At 40.8% G+C, this 25,763-nt stretch overlaps 1 protein-coding gene across 2 annotated transcripts; it reads right to left on the bottom strand.

The window, feature by feature from the left end:
* Nucleotides 1-184: 184 nt before the first annotated feature.
* LOC104410699 (6-phosphofructo-2-kinase/fructose-2,6-bisphosphatase 4) lies at nucleotides 185-25,380 on the bottom strand. Of its 2 annotated transcripts, none has more exons than XM_010020945.1 (13): nucleotides 25,268-25,380; nucleotides 21,584-21,680; nucleotides 19,182-19,248; nucleotides 17,910-17,984; nucleotides 16,974-17,030; nucleotides 16,534-16,655; nucleotides 14,709-14,916; nucleotides 13,999-14,145; nucleotides 13,306-13,410; nucleotides 11,566-11,695; nucleotides 11,134-11,196; nucleotides 8,278-8,342; nucleotides 185-244 (listed from the first exon to the last, which is right to left on the bottom strand). In XM_010020945.1, the coding sequence occupies exons 1-13, from the start codon at nucleotides 25,377-25,379 to the stop codon at nucleotides 185-187; spliced, it is 1,308 nt and encodes a 435-aa protein (XP_010019247.1). In that variant the 5' UTR covers nucleotide 25,380. The 2 variants fall into 2 exon arrangements, with proteins under 2 accessions (XP_010019247.1, XP_010019246.1); XM_010020944.1 differs by lacking the exon at nucleotides 185-244 and adding an exon at nucleotides 4,951-5,142.
* Between the last annotated feature and the right edge of the window lie 383 nt (nucleotides 25,381-25,763).

The raw sequence follows: 25,763 nt of genomic DNA, 5'->3' as shown, positions 1-25,763 counted from the left end.
GTTATCCACAACTACAGGTTTGCTCCAAAGAAGCTGAATCACATTCGAAATGTCTTAAAGTGAAGGGGAGGCGCGTTGGTTCCAACCCGCTCGGCGCTCAGCAAAACCTTCTCCATCCTCCTGGACCTGAGCTGCTGCTTCCCACTCTTACACTGGAGGAATGGCGGCCTCCCGGGAACTGGAGCTATAGGTGGTTGGGCACTGTCCTCAAAGCTTCTTCTCTCGACCGATCCACACCAACATTCTGCAAATTAAAGACAAAAGGACTTTAAAGCAAGGGTCTTGTAGTTTCACTTAACACACAGCTATTACACAAGGCAACAGGTGAGTGAGTTTTAGCGCTTATTGTTTCCTCAAAATGTGTGGTAAACCACAAGGAATGGTCCCAGGCCGTGAGCAGAAGCCAGAAGCCAGGCTCAGGTCTTGTCCCATCCACTACACACTCAGCAGAGTCCAAGTCCCTCAGGTGCCTGAAGGCAGCTGCTTTGCTGCCACAGTGATACAGCAGCTCCGAGACTTGCATCACAGGAAGAGCCTGGTGGGACAAGTGGCCTCTGTGCACCATACACAGACCACAATGCTATGGTTTTTTAAGACTTTTTTTCCTTTAAACACTGTTTTTAACCACATTTTTCTAATCAACTCTCTTCTAGTCTTTATGCATGTAAGAAAAACCAGAACCACACAGCAGAAGTCATAAACCACACAAGAACTGATAAAATGTGGAGGGAGGTAAGCCCATCCCTCCTTGTTTTAAGCATACTCCAGGAAATTACTCCTTAACACCACCAGCTATAAAGCTGATTCTCATCCTGTCTGTATGCAGCTATGTCACTGGAAAGACTGAGTAACTCCCTAAATAGCTGGTAACATAAAGTTTAACTGCATTTCAGCATACACGGGCATGCTGGCAGATGTCACGCTGACATCAGATAATGTTTCTGTGGTTTATAACCACATTTATTGGAGTTCACTTTGAAAACAATTCTCTTCAGTCTGACTGGAGGCAGAGGAGAGCCCCACGAGTGCACAGGGAGAGCAGCACACACACAACTCCATCAGCCAAAAGGCATCAACTTAAAACCCAAGTCATTCCCCTCCCCAAACCCAGTTTCTAGGACTTCCAGCCATTTCCTACAAAAGCAGGAGATAAACAAGCAGCACCAGGTTTGATTTAGGGGCTGAAGCGTGCCACCATCACTTCTGCCAGTAGCAATTCTCCTACATTACTGTCAGCCCTTTCTTTTCTCATCAGCCTTCAAGCCCTTGGGTAAATTCACGCTGTTTTCCAGCACAAACACCACACCAAGGTTTCTGAGAAAACATGCACAGGAACACTGCTGGGAAGAGTCATCCAAGCCCAGGGAACCTCAGCACCCAGCAGAACGCTGCCTGACCCCCTCTGACTTCCCTCTTGGAAGGGGGGAAAAGCAATGACTCCATTTCAGAAAGAAGCTTCTACGGGCAGCATCTCCTCTGCAGCAAAGGACACACTGAAAGTGTCAGCATTTGAGAAGATGAGGAGTTGGTGAAACAAGTCATATTCTGCATGACTACAAGGAAAAAAAAACCCAACAAAACATGCTGGCATTTGTTGCTTTTTGCTGTATTTTACTTAGCACTTGATGCAATATGCCCAGAAATTCCTTGGGACTGTGGAGATGTCTCCACAGGCACTTAAAGAATATTGGCTGCGCTCTTTTAAGCTGAGCACCTGATGTTGATTCAAAGAAAATTAAACGGAGCATGAAATGGAGCATCAGTATGCAGGAATCCAGAGGTACTGGAAATCAGTCCACCAGCAGCAAGAACCAGACAGCTGTAACGTGAAACTAAAAGCAAACAAGGTGTTCAAGACAGGGCAGAAGATACAGCTTATTTAAGTTAATGAGACATAGCAGACGAAAGCAGCATCTCAGCAACCAAGACAGAACCAGGAGGGGATATCAGCATGCAGTCAAGAAAGCTGATAGCAAGAAAGTGCTTCAATTTGAGAAGATGTGAAGGAGAAGAGGCTGGAGAAGCAAAGCACACTGGACTGCCAAACTGAAGAAAGAAAACTATCTGGGATAAACCCTAATAAAGACACCCATGGGCTTCTTACACAAACAGAACACCTCACTGCAAGACTAGATGAGCTGAGGCTTAGAAAGGAACTAATATCCTCATTGGTGGTAAACGGATGTCTTCTCATAGGAATCACATTAAATGAGGTGATGGCAGCTGGGATTGCACCTGCTTCCAGAACAGCTGTGGGCACAGAGAAGGGAAAGCCGTGCCAGGAGAACAGTGATGCTGCCGAGAAAGGTGACCGAGGTTTCAGCCTTACTGTGGGGACCAAAAGGTGTTCCTGCAACTGCTCAGCACCATCCTACCAAGCACACCTGGACAAAACCACTGCCTGGGAATGGCACTACCAATGCTACACACCAGCAACACCATCTGGAGAGCCCCAGAAACATAGGAGTGGGAATAAAACCAACACACTCCTTGTTCCAATACTGTTCCTACCAAGGCACGTGGGCTGACCAGGCAGGGGCTCGCTGCTCCCAGTGCTCTCCAGGGCAGGAGCACTCCCTCCCTGCCTTCACATGGGCCCACCTCACCCAGTCCTCCCTGGAAAGACTCAGACCACACAGATTAACACAAATACACTCTTGTACCACTGTTCTTCCCCTCCTCATTGGACCCCTCCCTGCTTTGTACATTTTTTTCCTATGGGACTGAGACTGCCCCAGAAACAAAGCGCTGTGGGTTTCCCAACAGGACAGAGCCTGCCATTTCAGGGTTATTCTGATTAGCTACATGCAATCCACAGCACTACAGGGAGATTTTGCAGGAAGGCTCCTATGGGGAAAAGGAGGAGCCTCAATGGACAAGAATTAGCAGAGGCACAAATAGAGAAATAAATAGCACAATACAAACAAGCCAGCACTCAGCCAGCTTTCCCCCAGCAAGCTGTGCCCAAACTGTCACAGCCACTTCCCACCCAGCATCAGGCCTTTCTTTTACTAAGAAAACAAGCCAGAGAGGACTATTAAGTAATCCTGCTGTAACAGGAGACCCCTTGGAGCACAAAACTGCTTTTAAATATCCACTTCACTGTTGCACACATCAGCACAATGAGCATTATGCTCAGCAAAGGGGACAGCACGCAGCCGCTGCCCAGCGAATCTGGCTCCAGCAGCTGGAGGGATGAAGGGTCCTGGGCACTTTGGCCGCTTCTCCTCTTTCCACAACCTCTGCTGGCCACGCAGCAGCTCCAGCCAAGTTCCTGCCCCTTCCACTTCCCCCTCCATTTCCTGCAGCAGCCCAAGCCCTCCTTTCACAAGCAGCAAACCCAGTTTTTCCACAGCAGACGCCAGCCCAGATTTTGGCTCCATCAAAAACGTAATATGTTTAGATTAAACTTGCACAGTATTCCATGGCCCACAGAGGTGGCAGTACCCTGAGCTGCCATGGCACAGGTTCTGAGTACCTGACTGTGCCAGCACCCCTGCAGCCTCTCTGGAACATCACCTCAATCACGAGGTGAAGGCAACCAGACTCACTAGTTACCATGTGCGAGTGGGTACGGCGGGCACAGAGCTCCTCCTCTCGGGCATTTTTCATGGCAAAGCATGTGCCAAGAGGCTGGGGCAACTAAACATGGAAAAGTGACACCACACTCCTGTGCCATGGTCATGATAGAGAGAGGAGAATAATCTGGGTTCCCCCCAGTCCCAGCCCATCTTGGGGCACTGGTTTAACTAAATACCAAAGGGCACAGCAGGAGTTTCTCTGGCCCGGAGGTTATTTGGTTATGTCAGACATTCCCGACTGCTACAAACCTCCAAAAACTCCAGTGTCATTTCAGATGTGCAGATCTGTGACACTAATTTTCCCCAAAATCCCTGTTTTGGAAAAAAAAAACCCAACAGATGAAAGCTTTCCACAGCACACCACTCCTGCTTACTCTCAAGACTAAAAGACCCCCCCTCAGGAAGCAGTTCCAGTGCTGGTGATTTTCTGCCTTTCCCAGAAAGGGAATGCTCTTCAGTGGCACAGATGCCTCCCGACACCCCATTTCATCCACTGCAGCACCACGGTGGAAGGAGCCAAGGCAGAGCACCACACCTCAGACAGGCTGCAGCCTCCTCCAGCCTGCAAATAGTTTTGCTGTAAGGCAGTTAAGGCTGCAGACCCTGATGGTTTGAGATCCTGTGCCCACTGCAGTCACAACCCAGCTACCAAATCACCAGGTTAACTCTGCTTCCCTGTTCTGAAACACTCAACACTGCTTACTGTAGCCCAGATAAAATCTGGTACAAAGCACAGGGAACAGAGCTGTAAAAACTTGTCCATCACCCACATCCATGCAAGAAACAGAAAAAAAGGAAGTTCAGAATCAGTTTTGCCAGCAGGCAAACCCTAAATCCCAGTTAATGCAGAGCAGCTGTTAAGAAAAGTCATATATTAAAAACATTTATATGCATTCCTGTACCATGAATAATTGTTCTGGAACTAAGTGAAAACTTGTTACGCTCTTCAAACAGCACATCATTGATTAGCACATCTAGAGCACTAGCACTATGGATCAGCAGGATTAAGGTTTTAGAGTAACTATGGATTGTTATTTTATGCTAGATAGCAGTCCAATCACTCCCAATGGCACTGAAATAGGGGACAGTGATTCCTAGAAAGCAATCTTCAACTTCTTATCTCACACAGGATGCTGTGTTTCGTGGCTTTCATAAATCAACCCACTGCAACCAACATTAAATGATTGCTGGCTGTTACAATGGAACTTAATGCTGCAGGATCTTTAAATCACAGCAATTTAGAAAAGCAGCATTCCAGTGACAGCCGATCAATGTGTGAGAACTCACTCACAATCAGTTAACCAGTGCAACAGTTTTATTGTGATTTGGTAATTTTTTTCAAGCCATGTGCCGTACAGAGGTTTGGTTTGGGTTCTGAGTGGTTGGCTTTGGGGGGGGCTTTTTATTTCAAAGTGATTGGAATGATTAGCGTTTTATTTTATTTTGAAGTAGTAGGACGGAAACAGCACCCCAAGTTCGACAGTTGGTCAGCACACGGGATTCACTGATGAGCAGGGACTGTTACAAGAGCGTCCTCGGGAGGTCTGGAAATGTCTACATTCTGTGTAATAATAAAAATACAGAGGAGAACATTTATCATGCAACAGTAAGAACAACAAAAATACCAATCAGATTTCTTCACAAGCACACGGCTGCATTCATTTAAAAGCAGAGATTGGTTTTAACCCCCTACACCCTGAGAATGCAGTAGGGCAGCACTGGTCCATGTCCCAGAACCAGACAGCAGGAAAACCTATTTGCAGTACTCGCTGACCCCACTCTGATAACATGACCAAAAGCTCAAGTAATTCACATTTAGGAGGAAGTATCTGACAGGCCAAAGCAGGAATCCACTTAAAACATGTACTGAAGCACATACATGTCTACACATTAAGCAACCCTCAGTTCTTTGCTGAACTATGCCACGTACTTCTTTCCCAAGAGAAGATTTCAACATTTGTCTGTGTTACAGGCAACGTACCACCCCTGACAAAGTAGAAAATCCTCTTCCCGGACCCCCAAACCATTCACAACTGATCACACCAACCAAGTATCACCTCATTTTACAGAGGCTGTATGAAAAAAATGCAGCAAGTAATTCAAAACCAAACCAAAGCAAAGCAAAGCACAAGCACCAGCCCAGCCAAACCCTCGTGCTGGGAAGAGCAGCCGTGTGGGACCAGGCTCAGGAATCAAGCCTGCCACGAACCACCTCAGGCAAGTTCCAGAGACCGCACAGTCAGCACTCCGCCTCTACCAACAACACAGACTACGGGAAACTGTTTGGAAGTTCCTTACAAGATCTGAAGCTAAGATTTGGTCAATTTTAGGCCAAATCATTGCTAATTCTTCAAACTTTGTGCTGATGGCCTTCATGAGACTTAATTGTCTTACACTGTGGAAGCGAACTTGCCTTTCACTAACATCTTCCTCTCCCCTTCCCCTCACATAACCAAAAAGGAGATCTCAGCTTCTTACTACCAGCAATCTCCCTATCCATCTCCCTATCCTGTCATTCACTAAGGCAGAGGTGCAAAGTAGACATTTCATCCCAGTGCTTGGTTTCCCTCCAAAGAGGGACCCAAGCAACAGCTGAAGTAATTCCCTTCAATTATTTTCAGTAAAAAGACTACAGACTCCTTCAGTTGGAAAGGTCAGGAACTTAAGCCACTACAATGCTGACAAACACAAGGCTTCAATCCACTTCAGACAATCATCTTCAAACAATGAAGTTTACACATCCTATAAACAAATACTCCAGTGCTTTTCTGCATTGCATTTCTGCAATGTGAAAATAGATGCTTTCAGCTGAAGCCAAAAAGGAATGTGCTGTTCTGAAACACAGACTGCAGATTACTTGTGGGAGCACAGAACAGCACACTGGGCAATTCTTATTCAAACAGTTTCATTGTTCGATGATGTTATCATCTGTAGCGCTGTATTTAATTAAATGCTTTGACTTCAGTAGACTATTTGAAAACTTAATTTTACAGAAGTAATTAACATTTTCATAGGTGATGTAAATGAAAGCTCTCAAAATTTTGCTAATGCTCCAAGCAGCATTTAAATGCAGATGGGATCAACTTAGTCCTTCATTCAGCCCTACTAAATACCATACTTCACTGGTCTGGGTTTCTTCTGGGGCAAGGGAAAAGAGTATTTAAGGGTTTGGGGTTGGCTTTCTTTTTTTTTAAATAAAAATGCTTCTGCTTTTTTTCTTTTTTAAAATTCATTGTTATTTCTCTTCAAATTAAACATTTTAATGTTTTTGTGCCCTCTACATGCACTTGAATCACAGCCACGTCAGTATGGCCATGTCACTTGCTAGACATATAAGAACACTTGGTGATTCAAGCACACCTTTCCCCCTTGAAATAAGCATCTTCAGTTATAGAAGTGGTATTTACAACAGCAAGATAAGATACTTTAGCAAGCTGTAAACTCAGCGCCCATATTTTATCAGCCAAACTGAAGATGTTCAACTGATCTACGTTATTTAATAAGGATAACATAACACCTGCTCCAAGACATCCTATTTTCACCATGCTTCTCCAACAGCTTTCAGGCACTGTGGAAACAGAATGGATTTCCTACACCTAACAAACCAAACTCATACAGAAGTGGTAAAGCAGAATGACAAAGGTGAAAGGGGAAGAGAGAGGAAATATGCAATATGACTATCTAACAGAAAATGTCTAGGCTATGAACCACCAAAAGTCAGTATTTTCAAAACTCAGAACACCCAAGTCATTAGAACAAACCTCTGCAGACCCCTCCAGCATGAATTCATCACATAAGACATTTTGTGTAAGGTGCCTTATTGAATACACACATAAAAACACATTTATCACAATATTCCTTTTCACCATAAACCATTGTTCTGAAAACCACCACAAATAGCCCTTTTTTATCAAACTGACTTATTTCACCTGCAGGCACAGCTCATAACCTCAGCAACGAATCAGTGCCATACCTAGTAGCATTAGCATGAGGATCTGCAAGGGAACCAGATGTTTTTAATCATGACACATTTTACATAACTTCCGTAACACAGCAATGGAAGAACTTTGTGCGAGCAACAGAATGAACTTAAGCTCATGTCAAAGCTTAGGAGTACACAGAACCTAGGCCTGACACAGAGAGAGGGTGAAGCTGCCACGGTCTGATGTCTCCACTTATGTTTTACAAATGCACTCAATTTCCTTTTCCCCAGTTCTCTGCTGTATCTCCAGATCCAGTCTTCCCCTCCAGCTCTGGCTTAAAACACACGTGGCATCATCGGTTCGTCTTTCTTCATAAATCAATGATCACGGTGATGAAAAAGCTGATTTCATTATTTACTCTCTCCAAAATAAGCATCGCATTCATAACAATGTACTTTTTATTTTTACTTCATTCTACTTCTGCTGAATGACAGAAGCCAGGAAGAACTTGATACAGTTTTTAGATTGAATCCGTATCTTCAAACTCTAATTCATTTTTTGAAGATAAACTACTCCAGCAAGAGCTCATATGCAAGATAAACGTGCTCAATAAAAAGGACTTTTTCCTCCTCAACAGCAAACCAGTAGTGAAGCTTAATATGAAAATTAAATATGCTCAGCTGAGTTATCAAATCATTTCTCACCACAAGGACAATGGAAATGAGCTCAGGAAGTATATCACATCGAGTTCTCCAGTTTTAAAATATTCTTACCTCAGGTTTATCTCTGTGTGTGTTTACAGCTTCAACATTCAGAAATATAGATTCTACTTTACAACCTGTTGATAGAAAACACAGCTTTAGAATTGGTCTGCTTTAAAAATGGAATTACAGTAAAGACGCAATCTAATTTTGAGGGAGGGAAGGTTAATCACCTTCCACTTCTGATTTATACTACAAGTTCCCAAATTCCAAAGAGCTAAAGCTATCAAAAATTAATCTGTTCCACGACAGGATGAACATATTTTCAATCTGATAATCCACCTCCTATTCTCACCTCAGCTTTATCATTTTTTTCTTGGAAATAGATTCTCATTTATAAACATACATGAACAAGTCAGAAGGTTAATTTAACTTCTTTTGGTTTTAAACATCCCAGACTTCTTAGAATTTCACTGTAATACACCAACTAAATGCTGCTCTCATTTTTTAAAACATGAAACTGGTTAGGAGGATTACTGTCTATTGTTAGTAACCCCCATTCCTCTATGCATGGAAGACAGTTTTAACCCCCAAAGAAATGGAACTTTAAAGTTGACCTCTGAAAAGGAAGTTCTCATTTCCACCCAAAAATGGAGAACTCCACAGAGCAAGAAAAATTAAACCATCAGAAGAGACAACTATTACTCAGGTGGTACAAACTGATCCACGTAGGGAATTACAGCTACTCAGTATGCTGTGACCACACCATTTTGAACCGTACCTAATTGCCAAACACTGTCTTATCTGACATGACTTTTATAAGCTACCAGTACCCTACATATTAATAGTCAAATTCATCTGACATCTATCACAAATGAGTTTTCTGTTCACTTATTTCCTAAAGTCATAGTCACACACTTTATAGGATTACTACATGACAGAATATGGTGATTTTATCCTTGTCTTAGAAAGCCACTGCGCTTAGAAAACAAATAATATCAATTAGTAAGGCAAATACTTGCCTTCCCTTTGGGAAGCCTATTCTAAAAAACTCCATGTGTCATGAACACTGTGAGCAAACGCTGCAGGAAGGCCAGTACTCAGAGAAATAGTCAAACAGAAAACAGATTTTAAGGAGGAAAAGTGCACATCTCCACTCATCCTTCTGCTCATAGATCATTGCAACCCTTGAGAGCAAGCGAAAACTAGCTGATGCTGGCCATTGCTAAGGACTGTCTGGTTACACACAAGAAACACTTCCACAGAGACCTCTGTGTCCTTACCACTAGCTGAGTTTAAGACCTGAAATAGTATTGTATGGAAAGCTTTAAATATAAACTGAAGAGACCCGAGTTACTGCACAGCAATTACAATATGCCTATTCCCAGCTCATTTTTAATTACACATGTACAAACTCATACCTACAGCAAGACAGAGTTTCTCTTTCCTGTGTGCTCCCACACAGACCACCGCTGTACTGGATTGTTGGATTAAAGTCCAATTTATCCTAATCCAACTGTTAGGCTGTAACAGATGTTCCCCTACTAAAGATCAGAAGCCAGGAAGAGCAAACCCCTAAGGGAAGTGTTACCCCAGAACAGGATTAGCTGGAAGGTACTTAACACACTACATTTGATCCTGCATCCTGCCTCACTGGAGCCAATTCATACATCAACATGAAATAATGCTTATAGATTATTAATGTATAAATAGTTTCCACAGCCATTGTATTTTCAGATGGTCAAATTCCAAGGAGTAGTGGACTGAAATGTGCTAATCAAACACGTGTATCAAACACTTTAAAAGTGAACAACTTCTTTCACTGAAGGCAAAAGGACAAGGACAGTATTTCATACCACTTCCTTCCCTCCCTCATTTCCTGTATGAGTAAACACTGCAAACATCCAGGACCTCTTAAAACAGGCCAAGACTAGCGAGTCAAGAAAATCCACTTTCCAAAACCAAAAAAATCAGCTGTTCTGAATCCTATTTTCAAAACTCCAACTTGTCATGCAGGGCTGGAAACACCAGATGTCACCAGAGCATAGCAGAACACCACAACAGTTAGATCACAAAAATCTCTTCAGGCAGATTTCCCAATGTAACAGCTCGTTTCTTTGCCTCGACTTTGTTTGAAACTTAAGTACAGGTCTAGCCTACTTTCAAAGCTGATAATCAAAGACTCTTTGCATTTCCGATTAACAACTCGACTAGCATTTTTTGGTAACCTATTTCCTGGGAATCTGTGCAGATTTGCCTATAAATAATCTTCTGAAGTCTGATGATGTATCAGAAGATATAACTAAGCCACCACTTAAAATTAACAGCAAATTAAGGCACATGTTAACCTGAGGTTGAAACACACACAAAAGGTCATTAGCAATGAGCCTAAACCCCAAGTAGTACAGGTTGCAACCCAACACTCCACAGGCTGGCAGCAAATCTCAGTTAGAGCCCCTGAGCCACGCACTTTTAAATAGCGACTGACAAATAAATGCCAACCACAGCACGAAGTTCATGTGGTAGTGTGAAGGTCCACCAAAAAAACACTTGAAAAGAGAACAAAAGTTAATTAAGGGTAAGAGGAACACCCTTTGTAAGGTGATAAACCTACATAAATGTAAATCTGCCTGTTCTAAAAAGGAATATCCTCAAACACATCAATACAAACTGCAACATTACTGTACCCGACTGTGTAAATGGCATGGGTTTGCCAGAAGAATCAGTGAAATAACGCAGAGCAAACGTAAACCCAAGGATTCACTGATTCTAACAAAGCTGTACAGGCATACACGCAGTACCAAACTTAGTTGTTCAATTCTATATTAAAGCAGAATAAATTTAAAATCTCTTAACTTAAATCTTTTACGAACTTTACTCATGACACAGACAGTAGAGTTAGACTTAGATATACTTAATACTACTTACCATAAGCCACCGGGGTTAGCTTTAAGACAGTATGGAGTGGGCACTTCAGATAAGGCAGTTGTTCTGAGAAATCAAGCAACAAATTACATATGAAATACGGATTATGAGAACAATAACTTTTCTATTATGTTGCAGATCAACCACTTAAATGTCTTTTTATCTGACAGTAATCTGCTTTCTTCCCTAGCATGCAACAGAGAGCTATTCCAATAGAGCAAAAAATGAACACCACGCTGTTTCAGGTGAGAAGCTCTGTAAAAATCAACTACCAGGTTTTACATGTGGGTCAAATAGAAAAAATTACATTTCCATATTTGCCTAGCGCAATCACTCTGATGAGAAAGGAAGTTGTTAGAATTCATTCTTTGGAACCTTTATCAGTAACATTTTTTTTAGAAGTAGACCATTTGTAATGTATTAAGGAAGATTTACCTGCAGGCTTGTCAAGAAAATATGCAAGCAAACAGCGCATGACAGCTTGGTGACATATGACAAGCACATTTTCCTGCCTTTCAAGTTCCATAATTACTGGCTCCAGTCTCTGAACAAGATCTTCGTAGGACTGGGTGGGGAGGAGAAATAACACAGCCCATTAAAAAGGAAAAACTCTTTGAGCAGGGTATGTGTATACAGCGGATCTTACTTTCATATTAGTAACCTTCTGTTATACTAGTGCACACACAAATATTGTAGTAATAATTTCCCTTAAATTAAGAACACAGTCCAGGTCTTCCAGACTATCAAAGAGCAAGCATATAACAAAATAAATCTCTCTTATGGAAAAGCTTTATTAAATCAGTCACTGTGATCAAGAATTTCTGCAAAATTCCTAGAATTTAATTCACAGCATCTGCAAATGTACAGGTTAAGTCTTGCACATTACTTTCCACACCTCATCTTCAAAAGCATCATCTCTCTTCTAAGTAAAAAGCTGGGAACCCAGCCTACAGAAAATTTACAAAGCCTGACTTGTTCAGGCTGCCCTCTGAAAACACGCTACGGGCTTGGTGAGCTGGCCTGGTGATGGCAGCCACCATCCCACTCAGAGACCCTGTACCACACAGGTCACACACAGCAAATCTGCCACTGCAAGTCAACACCATGTTCACGCTTAAGATGATGTTCACATGCCCTGTAAAGACACCACTTTGCGAATGTGTGGCACATTGAACACGCCGAGAGCACAGCGTTTCTCCCAGCAGGACAGGGAATGACCACATTGCCCTGGTCCCAGGACAGGCGTGGGGCTGTCCGGTTGGAAAGCGGCACGGCTGAGCCAGACCTTGGCAAGAGAAACCCAGCACTCTGCTCCAGCCAGGCTGTGCAAACCCTGCCAGGGTACTGGTGACAGAGGGACTGCCTTAGACAAACGACTGACATCAACTAATCACCCCAAGGCGATGAGGGAGTTTGAAACATTTGTCACCATCCTAGGGGATGGCATCAGTTTGAAAAACAAACACTCCCTGTTCAAATGGATTAGGAGAACTTTGCAGCTTAATGACTGCCTCATTAGTGAGGCCGGGGATGCTCTTAGCACAGTGATTACTCTTGACTGCTGAGGAAAGACCACGGACTCCTCAGGACACACCAGTGGAGCAGCTGGTCCAATTACTGCTCTGCCCTGCTGCCCTGAATCCTAAACTTCAGCTCCCACCGACAGGCGTGTGGCCATCTGGTAACTGCTGCAGGTAACGGGTTTGCTTCAGAGAAATGCTGTCAGCAGTTGTTTTCCCAGAGGCAAGGAGTTCATTAAAGTGAAAGACCACCGTGACTACAGATTGCCCCGCACTTCAGCCAGCACTGCATGCAAACCAGCCATCACCCACAGCAAGGAGGAATAGGAAAAGGTGGTCTTGGCAGTGCGTTTGCATATGCAATGGTCTGAAGCTTTGCAATCATTCTTCCTGCTTTATCGCTGCAGCACCAGCATAGAAACGACGTGCACAAGATGAAAGCTCTCCACTGTTTTTTTCTAAATATATTGTTTCATTTGTCAACCCTGAATCAAACTAAATGGTCTGGGCTCAATTCTTGCAAGCTCCTACGTGCTTTCGCCTGGAGAGAAACCACCTTTTTATTAATTTAAAAATGTATTTTTCCTTTCTAAAGCCAGCATGCATACATTCAGGAAGACAAAGGAAGCCCTTCCCCTTAAGAAAGGGAGCATACCTCTCCTTTAGGGTATCTGTATCTGTATTTGTCTTGGTCTCTCAGTGCAAATTCAAGCGGATAATTTTCCTGTATTTCTTCATACGTCATTTCTTCACATACTCCCTATATGTAATAAAAATATTTTAAACCATCTATTTCCAGCAGTGCAAAAAGCAGATCTCACTCTTAAATAAAACCATGTATAAATAACCATTAACAATTGTATTTTGTTACTCTAGCACTGAAAGACAAAATTGTCACGCATGATGAACAGGACTCTCAGCTGGACTCGGATGTGCATAAAAGGAATCATTAAGTCCGTATATAAGTGAAGTTACATATATGGGCAAGCAAATCAGTGAGCAAGGTCACATTCTATCTATTGCACCTGCTTATAATCTTACAGGTGCAGTTGGAAAGTGCTAACTAGCAAGCTCCTCCTTACAAAAAATTTATTTCCAACCCCCAACTAGCTAAAATACTGTCTTCAACAGGGGAATGTTTTACTGGGAAAGATAAACCAAGACTAAAATAATTATGGCAAAATTTAATAAAACAGTGTTAGGAACAGGAAGTAACGACAATTTTTTCAACCTCTAGAAACAGCTTGAATGACTTTCTATCCCATAAAAGGCCTATCATTACAAAATCAAGTAGTTCCTTCATCTTTAGCAAACCAAACAACTTACTGGTTAGAAAATAAGAACTTACTGCATCTATCTCATTCAAAACCTTCCACTGCTCATAAGGCACTCCCAAGGCTTCAGCAGTCTGAATTGTCCTTTTCATCTGGCTCGTCCAAACTTTCAGATCTTTGATATTTTGCTCATTAATAAATTGTGCCAAACTTTTGGCAAACTGAAAGAAAAAACATGAGGCATTGGATGAGGGCTCAGAGCCAACAAACTCTGTTCAGTTTGGAACACACAGGCTCCAGGCTCTGTACACTTATTATAACTTTTCCAAAAGGCGACGAAATGCAACACATTCTGTTATGACAAGAGGCACAGAGAGGGAAGGAAAGGCACACACAGCAGATACAAGTTTTCTGCAGTTCCTATCTTTTCCTCCAGGAATTTTCCTTTCAGCTTTAACTCGTGAACCCTCCCACTTATCCAACAAATCGGGATTTTACAAAAATACAGTTAAAAAAATAAAGCCCTCTTGACAGCTGCCTTGTGCTTTAGGATAAAAAATAATTTCAACCAACAGAATGACAGATAAAAGAGCACGTACCAAATCACAACACAAAGTGTGTCCATCCAGTTTCCACTACTCACATACACAACTAAAAAAAATCCTTCTTAGGCATGTTAAGAGGAAAAGGGTGTAGAGGAAGAAACATGGAATTACACAGCACAAACTGCACCCATGCACAGATACACACAAAACCCAGTCACACTTGTGCAGGAGGTGCATACTTCTTTTCCCCTGACAGACAGTCCAGGATCTCCTCCTATTCTCCCTTTCAGATTGAGTTCACTTTCTCCATGTCGACAGAGGTAGATTGACCGAGGAGTCACATGGATATTCATGAGGTAGTAGACAATCCGGCTCTGAATGTGATCCATTACTCGGTTCACAAGGTAACTCCTTCCAACATCCATGATTTTAATGTAAGAAAGATCCCTTTCAGGAGCAAACAAAAAGAAATATTAAGATTCCACACAGTTCCATTAGCATGAACCATAATCTCTGCCATTATAAAACAAAGAGGCAACAAGCCAAAGCAGTAAACAAACCCTCAATTACCTATGGAATATGCATTAGTCCTAAGAAACAACGAAATACTCCAGAGGCACAGAAAGAACTCTGTTCCTTCCACAGGTGAGCTGCTCACATCACTTTCTTTTTTGTTTCCTTTACTTGGACGTTGTCTCTCAAATCTAGATTCTGCTCTTAGAAAAACACAGTGCTCCCACTGAAGGAAAGATTCAGTGGAGTCATTTGACTGTAGCAGCTTCAATATGATATCCAGGTATTTTATGATATCAGGTATTTTTCTCCAGCCTACAAACACTTCCCCCACAGCAAGTATTTGTCTGACGGCTTGCAGGAGCCAAAAGGCATGGTCATATTTACCCACCTCTGCTAACTCTTGTAGGAAAACTACAGCATCAGCAGGAGCAGGGACTGGCCTGACACAAGACACTTTCTCAAACACTCTATCAACAACTATTTATTAACAGTACTGTAGTGTACCCCACCACTACCTTCTCTCAGCATGAGACAGGTTATAATTTCAATTTTCACTGCTTATCCTCTCCTCTGAGCTACAAATTTCAAAGTAGTATCTAGTTTAAAGGAGGAAAAGGGTCTAATAAGCTGAAAATAACCACTATTGGTGTCTAGTGGAGCATTTGAGACAGAACACCACAATAAACCAGGAAAACTTATAATAAAACCAAATGGAGGTGATGAGAAGCAAGCATCATCACCTCATCTCCAATAATGTTCTTTGAAGTTAATCATTACTATTTCACCCAGGCACAACCATTAGGCCCATCACAGAAATTACATGCATGAACTGATCTGATTGAACCAGCTCCACACTGCTTACACTCAATTACATTAAAACGCAGCTAAGCCTTCTCCACAGCACTGGCCCTGAAACAAAGCAGGAGCACTTGGTATGAGCGCAGCTCTAAATCCCACTCTGAAATCCTGGAACACAGCAAGAGAAACAGGGCTCCTCCTCATGTGGTTCATCCCTACCTTACTTTCAAGCATTGAAAGTGAATGAAAAGCAGATGAATGCTTTGGCACAAAGGCAAATAATCCAAACTTTCTCACAGCCCTATATCTGCAGGATATTTTGCAAGCACAAAGAAATAAATTTACACATCACATTTTTAAGACTGAATTCATCTTAACCATGTCAACAAATGAAGTTACGCTTACAAATCACTCAGGTCTCCCGTACAAACTAAAAAAAAACAAGTAGCAATCTGATCTACAACCAGTCTGGAATAATTTCTAAATGCTGGTTCTGTTCCAGAAGAATCGTATCATTCTCCAAGTGGGAAAATTAAAAATATTATCCCAGAGTAGATATGTCAGCCAATTTTCCTCAAGCAAGCAAGTTTCCAGGCTGCACCCCCAGAGTAAACTCCAATTTGCCAATGGAAAGAGAGCTTACAAAGAAAATTACTAGAAAGCCCTCATCCCCATTACAGGATGCTCCATCCCCTAAGGAAACATCTTAAAATGACCCAGTTGTGATCACAGTATTATTTCATCACTTACTTGTCAAGAGTTTCATCTAACGTCTCATACGAGTTCTTGTAGCACTCTATTCTTTTCATGAAATCTTCTGTTGCTTCATCATTACTACAATCAACATAGTCAGGACTACCCAGCTTCACTTGCTGTTTAAAATAAAACCAGGAGTAGTACATTGCTTTCCCTTCTTAATGCAAAGTTTAAATAAATAGGAAGGGGGAGAACACAACACAAAAATTTGTATCCTGGAAGTTAATTAAAATACATGTATATCAAAAAGAGCTATTCTTCATAAACTTCTGAGTTATTATATTCATGAATAGAAGAATAAATGTGAAGTGTTTCATTAATGGGAGCTAATGGTTTTTTCGCTATCGAAAGTTCTTTTAATGTACTTCTAAAAATACTCAACTACCTTAAATCTCTCAACTTAAAGCAGTTAAAGCAAACTTCCCTATACTTACCACAATGTTTGCAGCGATGACCTCTGGATCTACACATACTGACTCAACAAAAAAAGTCTTCAGTCCAAAGGGGAAGTCCCATGTACAGAGGAAGGAACAAGGAAGATGCATTAGAATGCCTCTGGAGACTAACACACGAGCAGTATGTTACTCACTTCCATGCTAACCCCTTTTTAACAGAACCATGTGTTAAACATCCCTTCATTTACTCTGAAGGTTTCTGCAGACACTCTCATCAGAAATTGCTGGTTTAGCATTCCCTGAAGCACCATGCTCTATATTCTTCCCCCCCGCCCCAATGCTTGCCAGTGGAAAAACTTTGCAGTGAGAAACATTTAGGATGCAAGAGAGAAATAAATGCAGAGGATACAAGTTCAGTCATCCAAAGAGTAACTAATGTTTCTGCAGTAATAATTTAGAAGCCTTTCAAATAATGGAGTAACATAACTTAAAGACTTTTGTGTTTTGCTGTCTCAAAGGCTCATGGAGATACAAGCTTAGAGGAAGTGAAGGATTACTGGAGAAGACCTAAATACAAAACAACCCTGGACAGAAGGCACAAAACCACAGGAAGTTTTTGTTTGCACAGAACTAACACACAATTCCTTATGTATTTCTCTTACAAAAATATGAACTGCACTAAGAATCATATTTTAAGTAGTTCTACAGGTCCAGGATGACAGAACTGAAGCCACAGCATAAGAGAGCTTAGCTACTAACAGTACAAACATTAAAGACAAAAAAAAACGAGGACTGGGTGGCTTTTAATCACAAACAATGCTTGAGAACACAAAATGTACCACTGTCTATACACCTAGGAAGGACATGGCTTATGCTAATGCACTTCTTAACTCAGAGTACTTGGAGGTAAGGGCAAAACTATCACTGCCTTACTCGTCCATGCATTAGCTCAGAACTCTTTTGCTTTCAACTCACCTTATATCCATTTTCTTCACCAAATTTGTAAATAGTTTCTCTACGTTCTCGAGTGGTGTTTGTAGCATCAAAGACCTAGAAATAATTACAGGGGGAGAGAGAGAGAGAAGAATTAAAAAAGTATCATAGCCTGTGAAAAGCACTGTGCTAGTAACAACAAAAATAAGGGTTCAAAGTCCCTCAGTGTGAAGGGAAGCAAGGAAAACGCTTCCCCTTCGCCCTATCTCAACATGCTCAAGAGGCAAAGGGAAGACATTCCTACTTTCCACAGTTGATTTTCTAAATACTAAAGAGCAGTAATATTTTGAAAGCACTAACTAGCTGAAGACTGTATTTGGAAGAAGCAACCACAATGTAAGCCTTACACATAATACAGGACAGAATCTTCCTCCTGACCCTATCTGCATTAAATACTAATCCCTAGGTTTTTAGCAAACTTAGACGACAGAAAAAAAGGCTGCTGCAATCAACATGCTATTCAAAATGCAAGTGTAAAGCTTTTAAATGGCAGAAGATCTGCAAGACTTGTACAGCCTGCCCATGGACTACAAGATATATGCAGCCAGTTTTCTAGGAACTAATGTTTAGCTCTGAACACACCAGTGTTTTACCAAACCATGAGGTTTGCCGAAGTATAGTTTACCTCACATCCCCAGCAGAACTTATAATTATTAGTTAATGGTTTTCCCTGATTAGTTAACGAAAACACCAGAGTTGTGTCAGTAGTCTTAAGGAAAACAGTATTATGCAAATTAACGTGAATATGCAATATCAATAATTGAACAGCTGATGTTTTGCATCCCAATAGTAAATACAGATACACAGTGATTTACTTAGTTTCTCCTGCTCTCCTCAGATTTCTCATGTTGGTAACAAAAGTGCCAAGCAATATGCAGGATGCTTTTTGTTCAGTAAGTACCTATCACTTGAAGCAGTAGACTTTCAAATAGAAACACAAATGCAGCCAAAATAAGAGCTGTGTTTAACAGTACATGATATAATGTGCAGAGAAGGGGGACACTTTCATACGTGTCACCCTCTCCCCAGTTAACCCCTCAAATCACAAAGGTTGTAACTCAATACAGCACCATCTCCCTGAACTTCATTGCTCCTTTCTTGCAGCAACAAGGTAGATCTAACATACAACTCCCAAATAAAAAAATAAAATCATATACTGAAGAGATACTGAAACTGCTCAGGCTGTGTATTATCCAGCAGAGACCTGTTTTGTGGGGAAGCATCTGAAAAACGCATCTCTAAGAAACAACTTACAGCCACGTGCCCATTTTCTTCACTGAGGTACTGTCGGACGTCATTCAGCGCTGCTAAGGCACACTGTCTTAAAAATGAAAGAGAGTAAAACTCAAATGCTTATAAAGTCATTGTATTAATGCACTTGTGCATTGTGATCAAAGTGCCCTGCAACTGTTAAAGATAATCTCTCTCAAAAATAAATGTCTTCATAATTGGGCACCCCCAAAAGATGGGAAAAAACAACAGAGGTCAAACAAGCTATACTAAGGAAACATGGTCAAGGCCATGTGCCTAAAAAAAGACCAGTCCAGTGCTCCTCTGAGCAACTGACAGAACTACACATCATCACAGAATACCTGTCAACTTTGCTGACCAGAATAAGCTTTCACTGATCTAAAGTTACATCAGTGAATCATCCCTGGAACTGTATTTTTTTCCCTATTACCTACTCATAGATACTTGCTGCTTATTTTGATTCTCAAAGAGGGAAGAAATAAATCAACTTAAGGTTTTTATCTTGTAGCCCCAAGGTGAAGTGGATAGATAACTATTTTTCAGTAACACACTGCCTCTCTGTTCACCTACTGTGTAAAAATTGCTTATGTAAAAAAAAGGATCTCTTAAAACAATAAAACAAAGTTAGCGACAAGTATTAGGGACAGAGGTGAAAATAAAACCCCATTGTAGTCACCAACCCAATGTAATTAGAACTGGAGACCACTGAGGGCACAAACACCCCAAACCTCCCCTCCCACATACTTCATGCTCGGGTTAAATTTAGACAAGAATAAATTAATTTGCAACTTTCCTATTTCCTCAGCATTAGCATTATCTTCAAAGCCCATTATGATTTCTAGCACATAAATAATACTGGAGGGCAACATTGACGTTGTACAGGATTTACTCATTAGAAGAACAAAGCTCCATTTAGTTCCTTGGAACTAAATCGGTCTTTTTGCAATACCGATGTAAAAACCTGGTCTTTCTCTGCATTACTGCTCTATTTTGACTTCCAGACTTAAACGTGTAATTTTTCTCTTACACTTAGCATATTTTGCATGCACAGCTTAATCTTGAAAGAAAAATTAAAGCTTTTCAATCCTGACAGTATTTCCACATTAGCACGGTTAATGGCTGTCAGGAACTGAGATTCATCAGTAAAGTCTTCACTAAATAAATATAAAACCTCTTTACTCACTGCTAACTAGGCAGATAAGCTCTCACAGCCCATTTCATGTTACATTCCCCACCATTTAGTCTAATAGGTGACGCAGAGGCACATTAAAAGGTTTGGCTCTACCTCTAAGCAAAACGTAGGGGCTTGCAAGGCTAATGCACCTCATATCTACTTTCTGGTCCCAAAGGATTAGGAGGTTCTTATGCAAGTTCCCTTTGACATCAGCAATGCTCAACTGCTGCAGAAGGGGAAAAGGGAAGAGAGAGAGAGGACAAGCAGTGGAACAGCTACTAAAGAAATGTCCAGACATTAGGAAAAGTCCAGACAGTTTAAAGGCTTGAGCTGAAGCAATTAAGAATAAAATACTCTGCATTTTAAGTTGCCTAAACAAACTGCATTTCCATTCCTCTAATATTTCTGATACTTCTCACTTCCCACTGCACACCCTTAAATGTGTTCCTGAACATACTAAAAAATAACAATAAATGGTGAAAAAAAAAATCAAAAGACCTTCCCATTCTCTAAGAAGAAAGTAGCTCCCTCTTGCTCTGACCTTCTCTTCATCTACTCTTTCTCCTAAATTAAAGCACAGCCTTTTTCGAAGCAAGAAGGTGTCTGAAGTAAGAAGGTGTCTGAAGTGCTTCATCTGTGCACAAGACGTTCACACTGATGCTCACCTTAATTTGAGTAAGGTGAGCATTAGGAAAACATGACAGTTTTCAAGGCAGTGCACTGACTGAATGCATGAAACACCTGCATGGTGGCTAAAAAGACAATTTCAGGGAGAAAATAATATTGTTTCATTCTGGCTTATTTGAATGGATAATGACAAATACATTCAAAGTACTCCGGGTGAAAAATTCCAGTATGCAAACCAAAAAGAAAAGCTGTCAACTATTTGTTAAAACTGCTTCATTTCGAGTGACAATATACTGGAATATCTGCAGGAATAGCAGCAACCACAGCCTACTGAAAGATGAAAAAGAATCAAGTATTTACCTTCTCTGCATTTTTGATGCTTGAGATGAAGCAATTAAGAGAAAAATACCCCAACTTTTAAACAGCCTACACAAATCTCTTTCTACTTTCTCTAGAATTTCTTTTCCTTGTCATTTCATACTGCAGTCTCTTAAGGGTCTTCTTGAGCATACAAAACCACAACTTAAAGCAGTCTCTACAAGCACATTATACAGGGTAACTTTTTAATAGTTAGCATTGTGTAGCGAACACATTTAAAACTTACTTCCTGATTTTCAAGCCTTCTTCATTGTCAGGCAGGAAGAATTCAAAAGACTTATACTTTTTCACCAAATCTCGACGATACTGACCAACATTAAATTCTGCCAACAAGAAACCAGCATTAGTGAGAACTAATGATATTCATGTAAAAAGGACAGCATTGAAACCAAACTACCTGCAAGGATAAAATAATTTAGCATGTACAAAGTCAATGTATCATACTTCTTGTGTTTTGGGGGGGTTGGTTGTTTTCAAATACAAAGACAACAACAAATCATGGAAATGGCAAAAGAACATTTGGGCTGTAGCTTCAATAGTCATTTGGCCATATTGCTGTGCTGCTGTCTGCCAGTCTGCCTGACCACCACAAAAAAATCTCATTTCCTCCCTCACAGGGGTGGCTGGAAGTCTATTTCAGTAGTCTACAAATAATCTAGCTTTCTCTTCTGTGCATATGTGCACTGAAACAGCGTTCTGATAGCACCTCCCAAAACTTTCAGCTCCTATTTAACCAAGGAAGAGCTCTAACTAGAACTAACCAATCTTGATTTTGATAAACAAACCTTAAAATTCAAGTTGTGGAAGCATTTTTTCAGAACCCTGCTCAAGTATTTCTATTCCTTAAGGATCAGTACATACTATGTCACAACCCTTGTTCTATTTATTTCAAAAATGCTTAAATTGTAAAAAAACAAACCCAAACCAAAACAAAACAAACCATTCAGCATGATTATTAAACAAAATCTCACTGCGATCTCTTAACAGTGGTCAAAGAAGACTACTCCTTATCTGGGCAAAAGTCTGTAAGGTCAATGGCCATATATGTATCACAATACCAGATATGGGAGTAGGGCAAGGCAGCTCTCTTGCCACACAGCAGACAATGACACTGTACCCTAATGAACTTCATTCAACAGCTCTGAAAGTAGGTCTCTGAAGTGCAATTAATGTTTAAGTTGTTTCTGACCTGTTGGTTTTCTCTGCTGAACTGCAAAGAATTTTTTTTTAACATTACATCAAACTTAAGTATTCCGTTTGAGAAGCTGCCAAGGTATAACCACTTAAGAGACTTCATTTCTAGAAGGAGGAAATGGAGTAATAGACACAATTGCCAAATTGTAATTAAGAAAGAAAAGACATAGGATAGACGAATTCAACTACTGCTGTATATAAATTGCTCTTGGGACTGGAGGCAGAAGATAAAGAAGTTAAGTACTGCTTAATCCCCCAAAAGTCGAGTTTTGTTTGAGTTCAACAATGCTGATGTAATTTTTTTGTGGTCAACTGTGTGACATGGATTATAGTACAATCCAAGTTATTCTGTGACAGGATTAATGAGCACTAGTCATACCAGCTACATGAAAAGATGGTTCCTTCTAAGAAAAACAGAAGATGAAAGAGTTCAGACAGCCAATGTTTCAGGCAGTAGCCCTTTAAAAATCAAAAATCATGAACTTCCCAAGAAGGAATAGTTACTGCAAGAGGGTCATGCACAGACATGGAAAAAGTGCTATCTAGTGGGACAATCTTCAGCCCTTACGGTTAGCACCCACCCTTGTGGGAAATGTTTCACAAAGCTAACTGGAATCACAACTATCACACAGCCAGAACTGTTCCAAAAAAGCTTCCCGAAGTTTAGTATCTAAAAAACACATTGCAACACAACTCTATTCAGGCATCTAATTGACCTCATTTCCTTCAGAAAGCTTGGACAAAAGTCCTTTGTATGTTTTACTGTTTCACATTCTAAACAGCAGAGGATTTTGGAAGAACTAAAAGAAAACACAGAACTGATTGTTGAAATGGTTCATCTAACATCAACTCTGGGCTATTTACCTGACCTTCTGTTCTTGAACTCTCCAGCTTGCTTAATGTATGTTATATGAAAAGACAGCATTTATCTTTCCTCTGGTTCACATAACCTTGTAATTTTAACCATCTGTCTTGGAGAGTACGAACACTCAAGTGTATTAAGCACATGCTAATTTTAAGATATTAAAAGCCAAAGGGTAACTGATGTTAGGGCTACTCGATATTTAGTATGTATAAATTCCATCCCAATCAACTGGAAACATCAGGCAAAGTGTCATATATTCCTTCAGTCAGTGATTTCAGCTTCAGGAAAATTGCATCACTGATGACACAAACTGGAAGAGTCTGTGGTTTTCCAAGAAAATCCCTAGTCACCCTTTCTAACAAAGCCAAACCACAAAGCAAACCTAGGATGGAAGCTCACATGGTAACTTTATGTTGCATGGTTTTGTAAAATGAGGCAGCAATGCACTATTTTTTACTAAGCACAAGTGCATGCGCTTTCTGATGTGCTGCTCACAGCAGCCCATGGAACTTCTCCTGTAGCTGAAGCAGACTACCCCTATCTATTCTACTGTACTTGGGATACATTTAACAAAGCATGAGCTGGATGTGGACAATATTTTTTTGTTATCCAATACTGGATTTTTGCTTTTCAAAGTTCACGTAGTAAAATGCTAAACACAATGACATACATACGTATCTATATAAATGTATGTTATGTCTAACATACAAATACAGTTATATCACATACACTTTATCAGCGTGGATATAGGCTAACCTGTTGAGACTGTTACTCCATTTCAGCCTAATGGACAAAACTGACAAATATCTGACACTGCTCATTACAAGGGTTATACTGTGTGAAAACAGTCAAGTGACAATTTAAATCCTGTAAACTCTCATACTCAAACAATATAACATATCCTCCATAATGTCTTATCTAAATAAAGCAACAAGCTTCTAAGAGCTTAAGAAAACACCAACTCAGAAAGCTATGCCCTAGGATCAAACAGCTGTTTAAATATAGGCCAGAATTCTTCATCTTGACTTTTCAGAGCTACTAGGAAATACATGCATAATTTAATATGTTTAATGTTATTTAAATTATTAACTAGTCATAACTATAAAGCTACCACTGCTGCACCAGACACAGAATCACAGAACACTAGAACTATCTTTTTCTTTTACAGAGATAGAGGAGAAGGCAGAGGAGAAGGCTTCTCAGAACGTCAGAATGGACTTAGGTCTTGTTTACTCGTCAATCTGGGCCCACAAAATACCACAGGAGCTCAGGAACAAGGTGGAACAGCCAGGTCCTTGGCATAGCAAATCTGAGCTGTCATTTCCTGCTCAGAACACACATACAAAATCCTTAAGAGAATGATAACAAGTGCTGCTCCAGTTCCTTGGCTCTTAATATTCAAAAAGCTGTAACTCATTCCACAAATGCAGTTAAACAAGGAGTTACACAGGGAATTACACACTGCACGAAGTTCAGAGAGAAAAGAAGATTGAGAAGTCATAAGCACTGACTGCTTATTCACCTGTAAACAAGATTCCCTTTCACCCATATAAAAAAAAGGGAAGAAATCTAAATAAGGACACCTGAAGAACCAAAGTGTTAAGCGACAAGGGCAAAACATTTTTTTAGGCACCTGGCAGAAGGTGGTGGTAAATCAACAGTTACCAGAATACGTTTAATTAACATCTAAATGAAACAGAGAGTCTGTGTATGCTATTCTGTAAGAATAAGTTTACAACACAGAAGGATTTTAAGTAGTTGAACTCTGCAACAAAATTACCGGGAATTAGGTTTATAAAACACCTAACACCTGCCCTGTCCTTCTGATGTAAACACAAGTAAATCCATCACCTTTTGTAGGCACTCCAATCCAATTTAAATAGCGTGTCAGCTTCTTTGAGATGTAGGTTTTTCCTCTTGCTGGGAGACCCACCATGACAATCAGAGTAGGGCAATTGGTCATACATACTGAAACAGAAAAACAGAAAACTAGGATTTACCATGGAAGTTCCCCACAAAGCAAAGGCTTATACTGTGGTGAATTACAATCCATGTGCTCTCTGAGGAAGTGACCGTTCAGGCAGCTCATGCACTATTTCAGGGGGTTTCTTCAGGAGTTCAGTGGACCTGACCAGGGGTTTTATGCTGTGTTGAGTTTTGGTAGGGAGAGTCAGTGGTAGTGCAACACTGGACACACGAGTCGCATACAGGCAGAACACAAGAAACCTATGTACTTGCGTACGTTTTAAGACATACAAAAACGATACCAAAAGGACACTTGACATCTTACTCCCCTACTCAGTTCAGTGCTTGCATTGAAAGGAAACAGCAAGGTGCACACAATTTC

Source organism: Nestor notabilis, unplaced genomic scaffold (assembly GCF_000696875.1).
Source record: "Nestor notabilis isolate BGI_N333 unplaced genomic scaffold, ASM69687v1 scaffold11908, whole genome shotgun sequence".
Taxonomy (NCBI): Eukaryota; Metazoa; Chordata; class Aves; order Psittaciformes; family Psittacidae; genus Nestor; species Nestor notabilis.
Note: the sequence above shows the minus strand (reverse complement) of the source record. Positions and strands in the feature narration are given on the sequence as shown.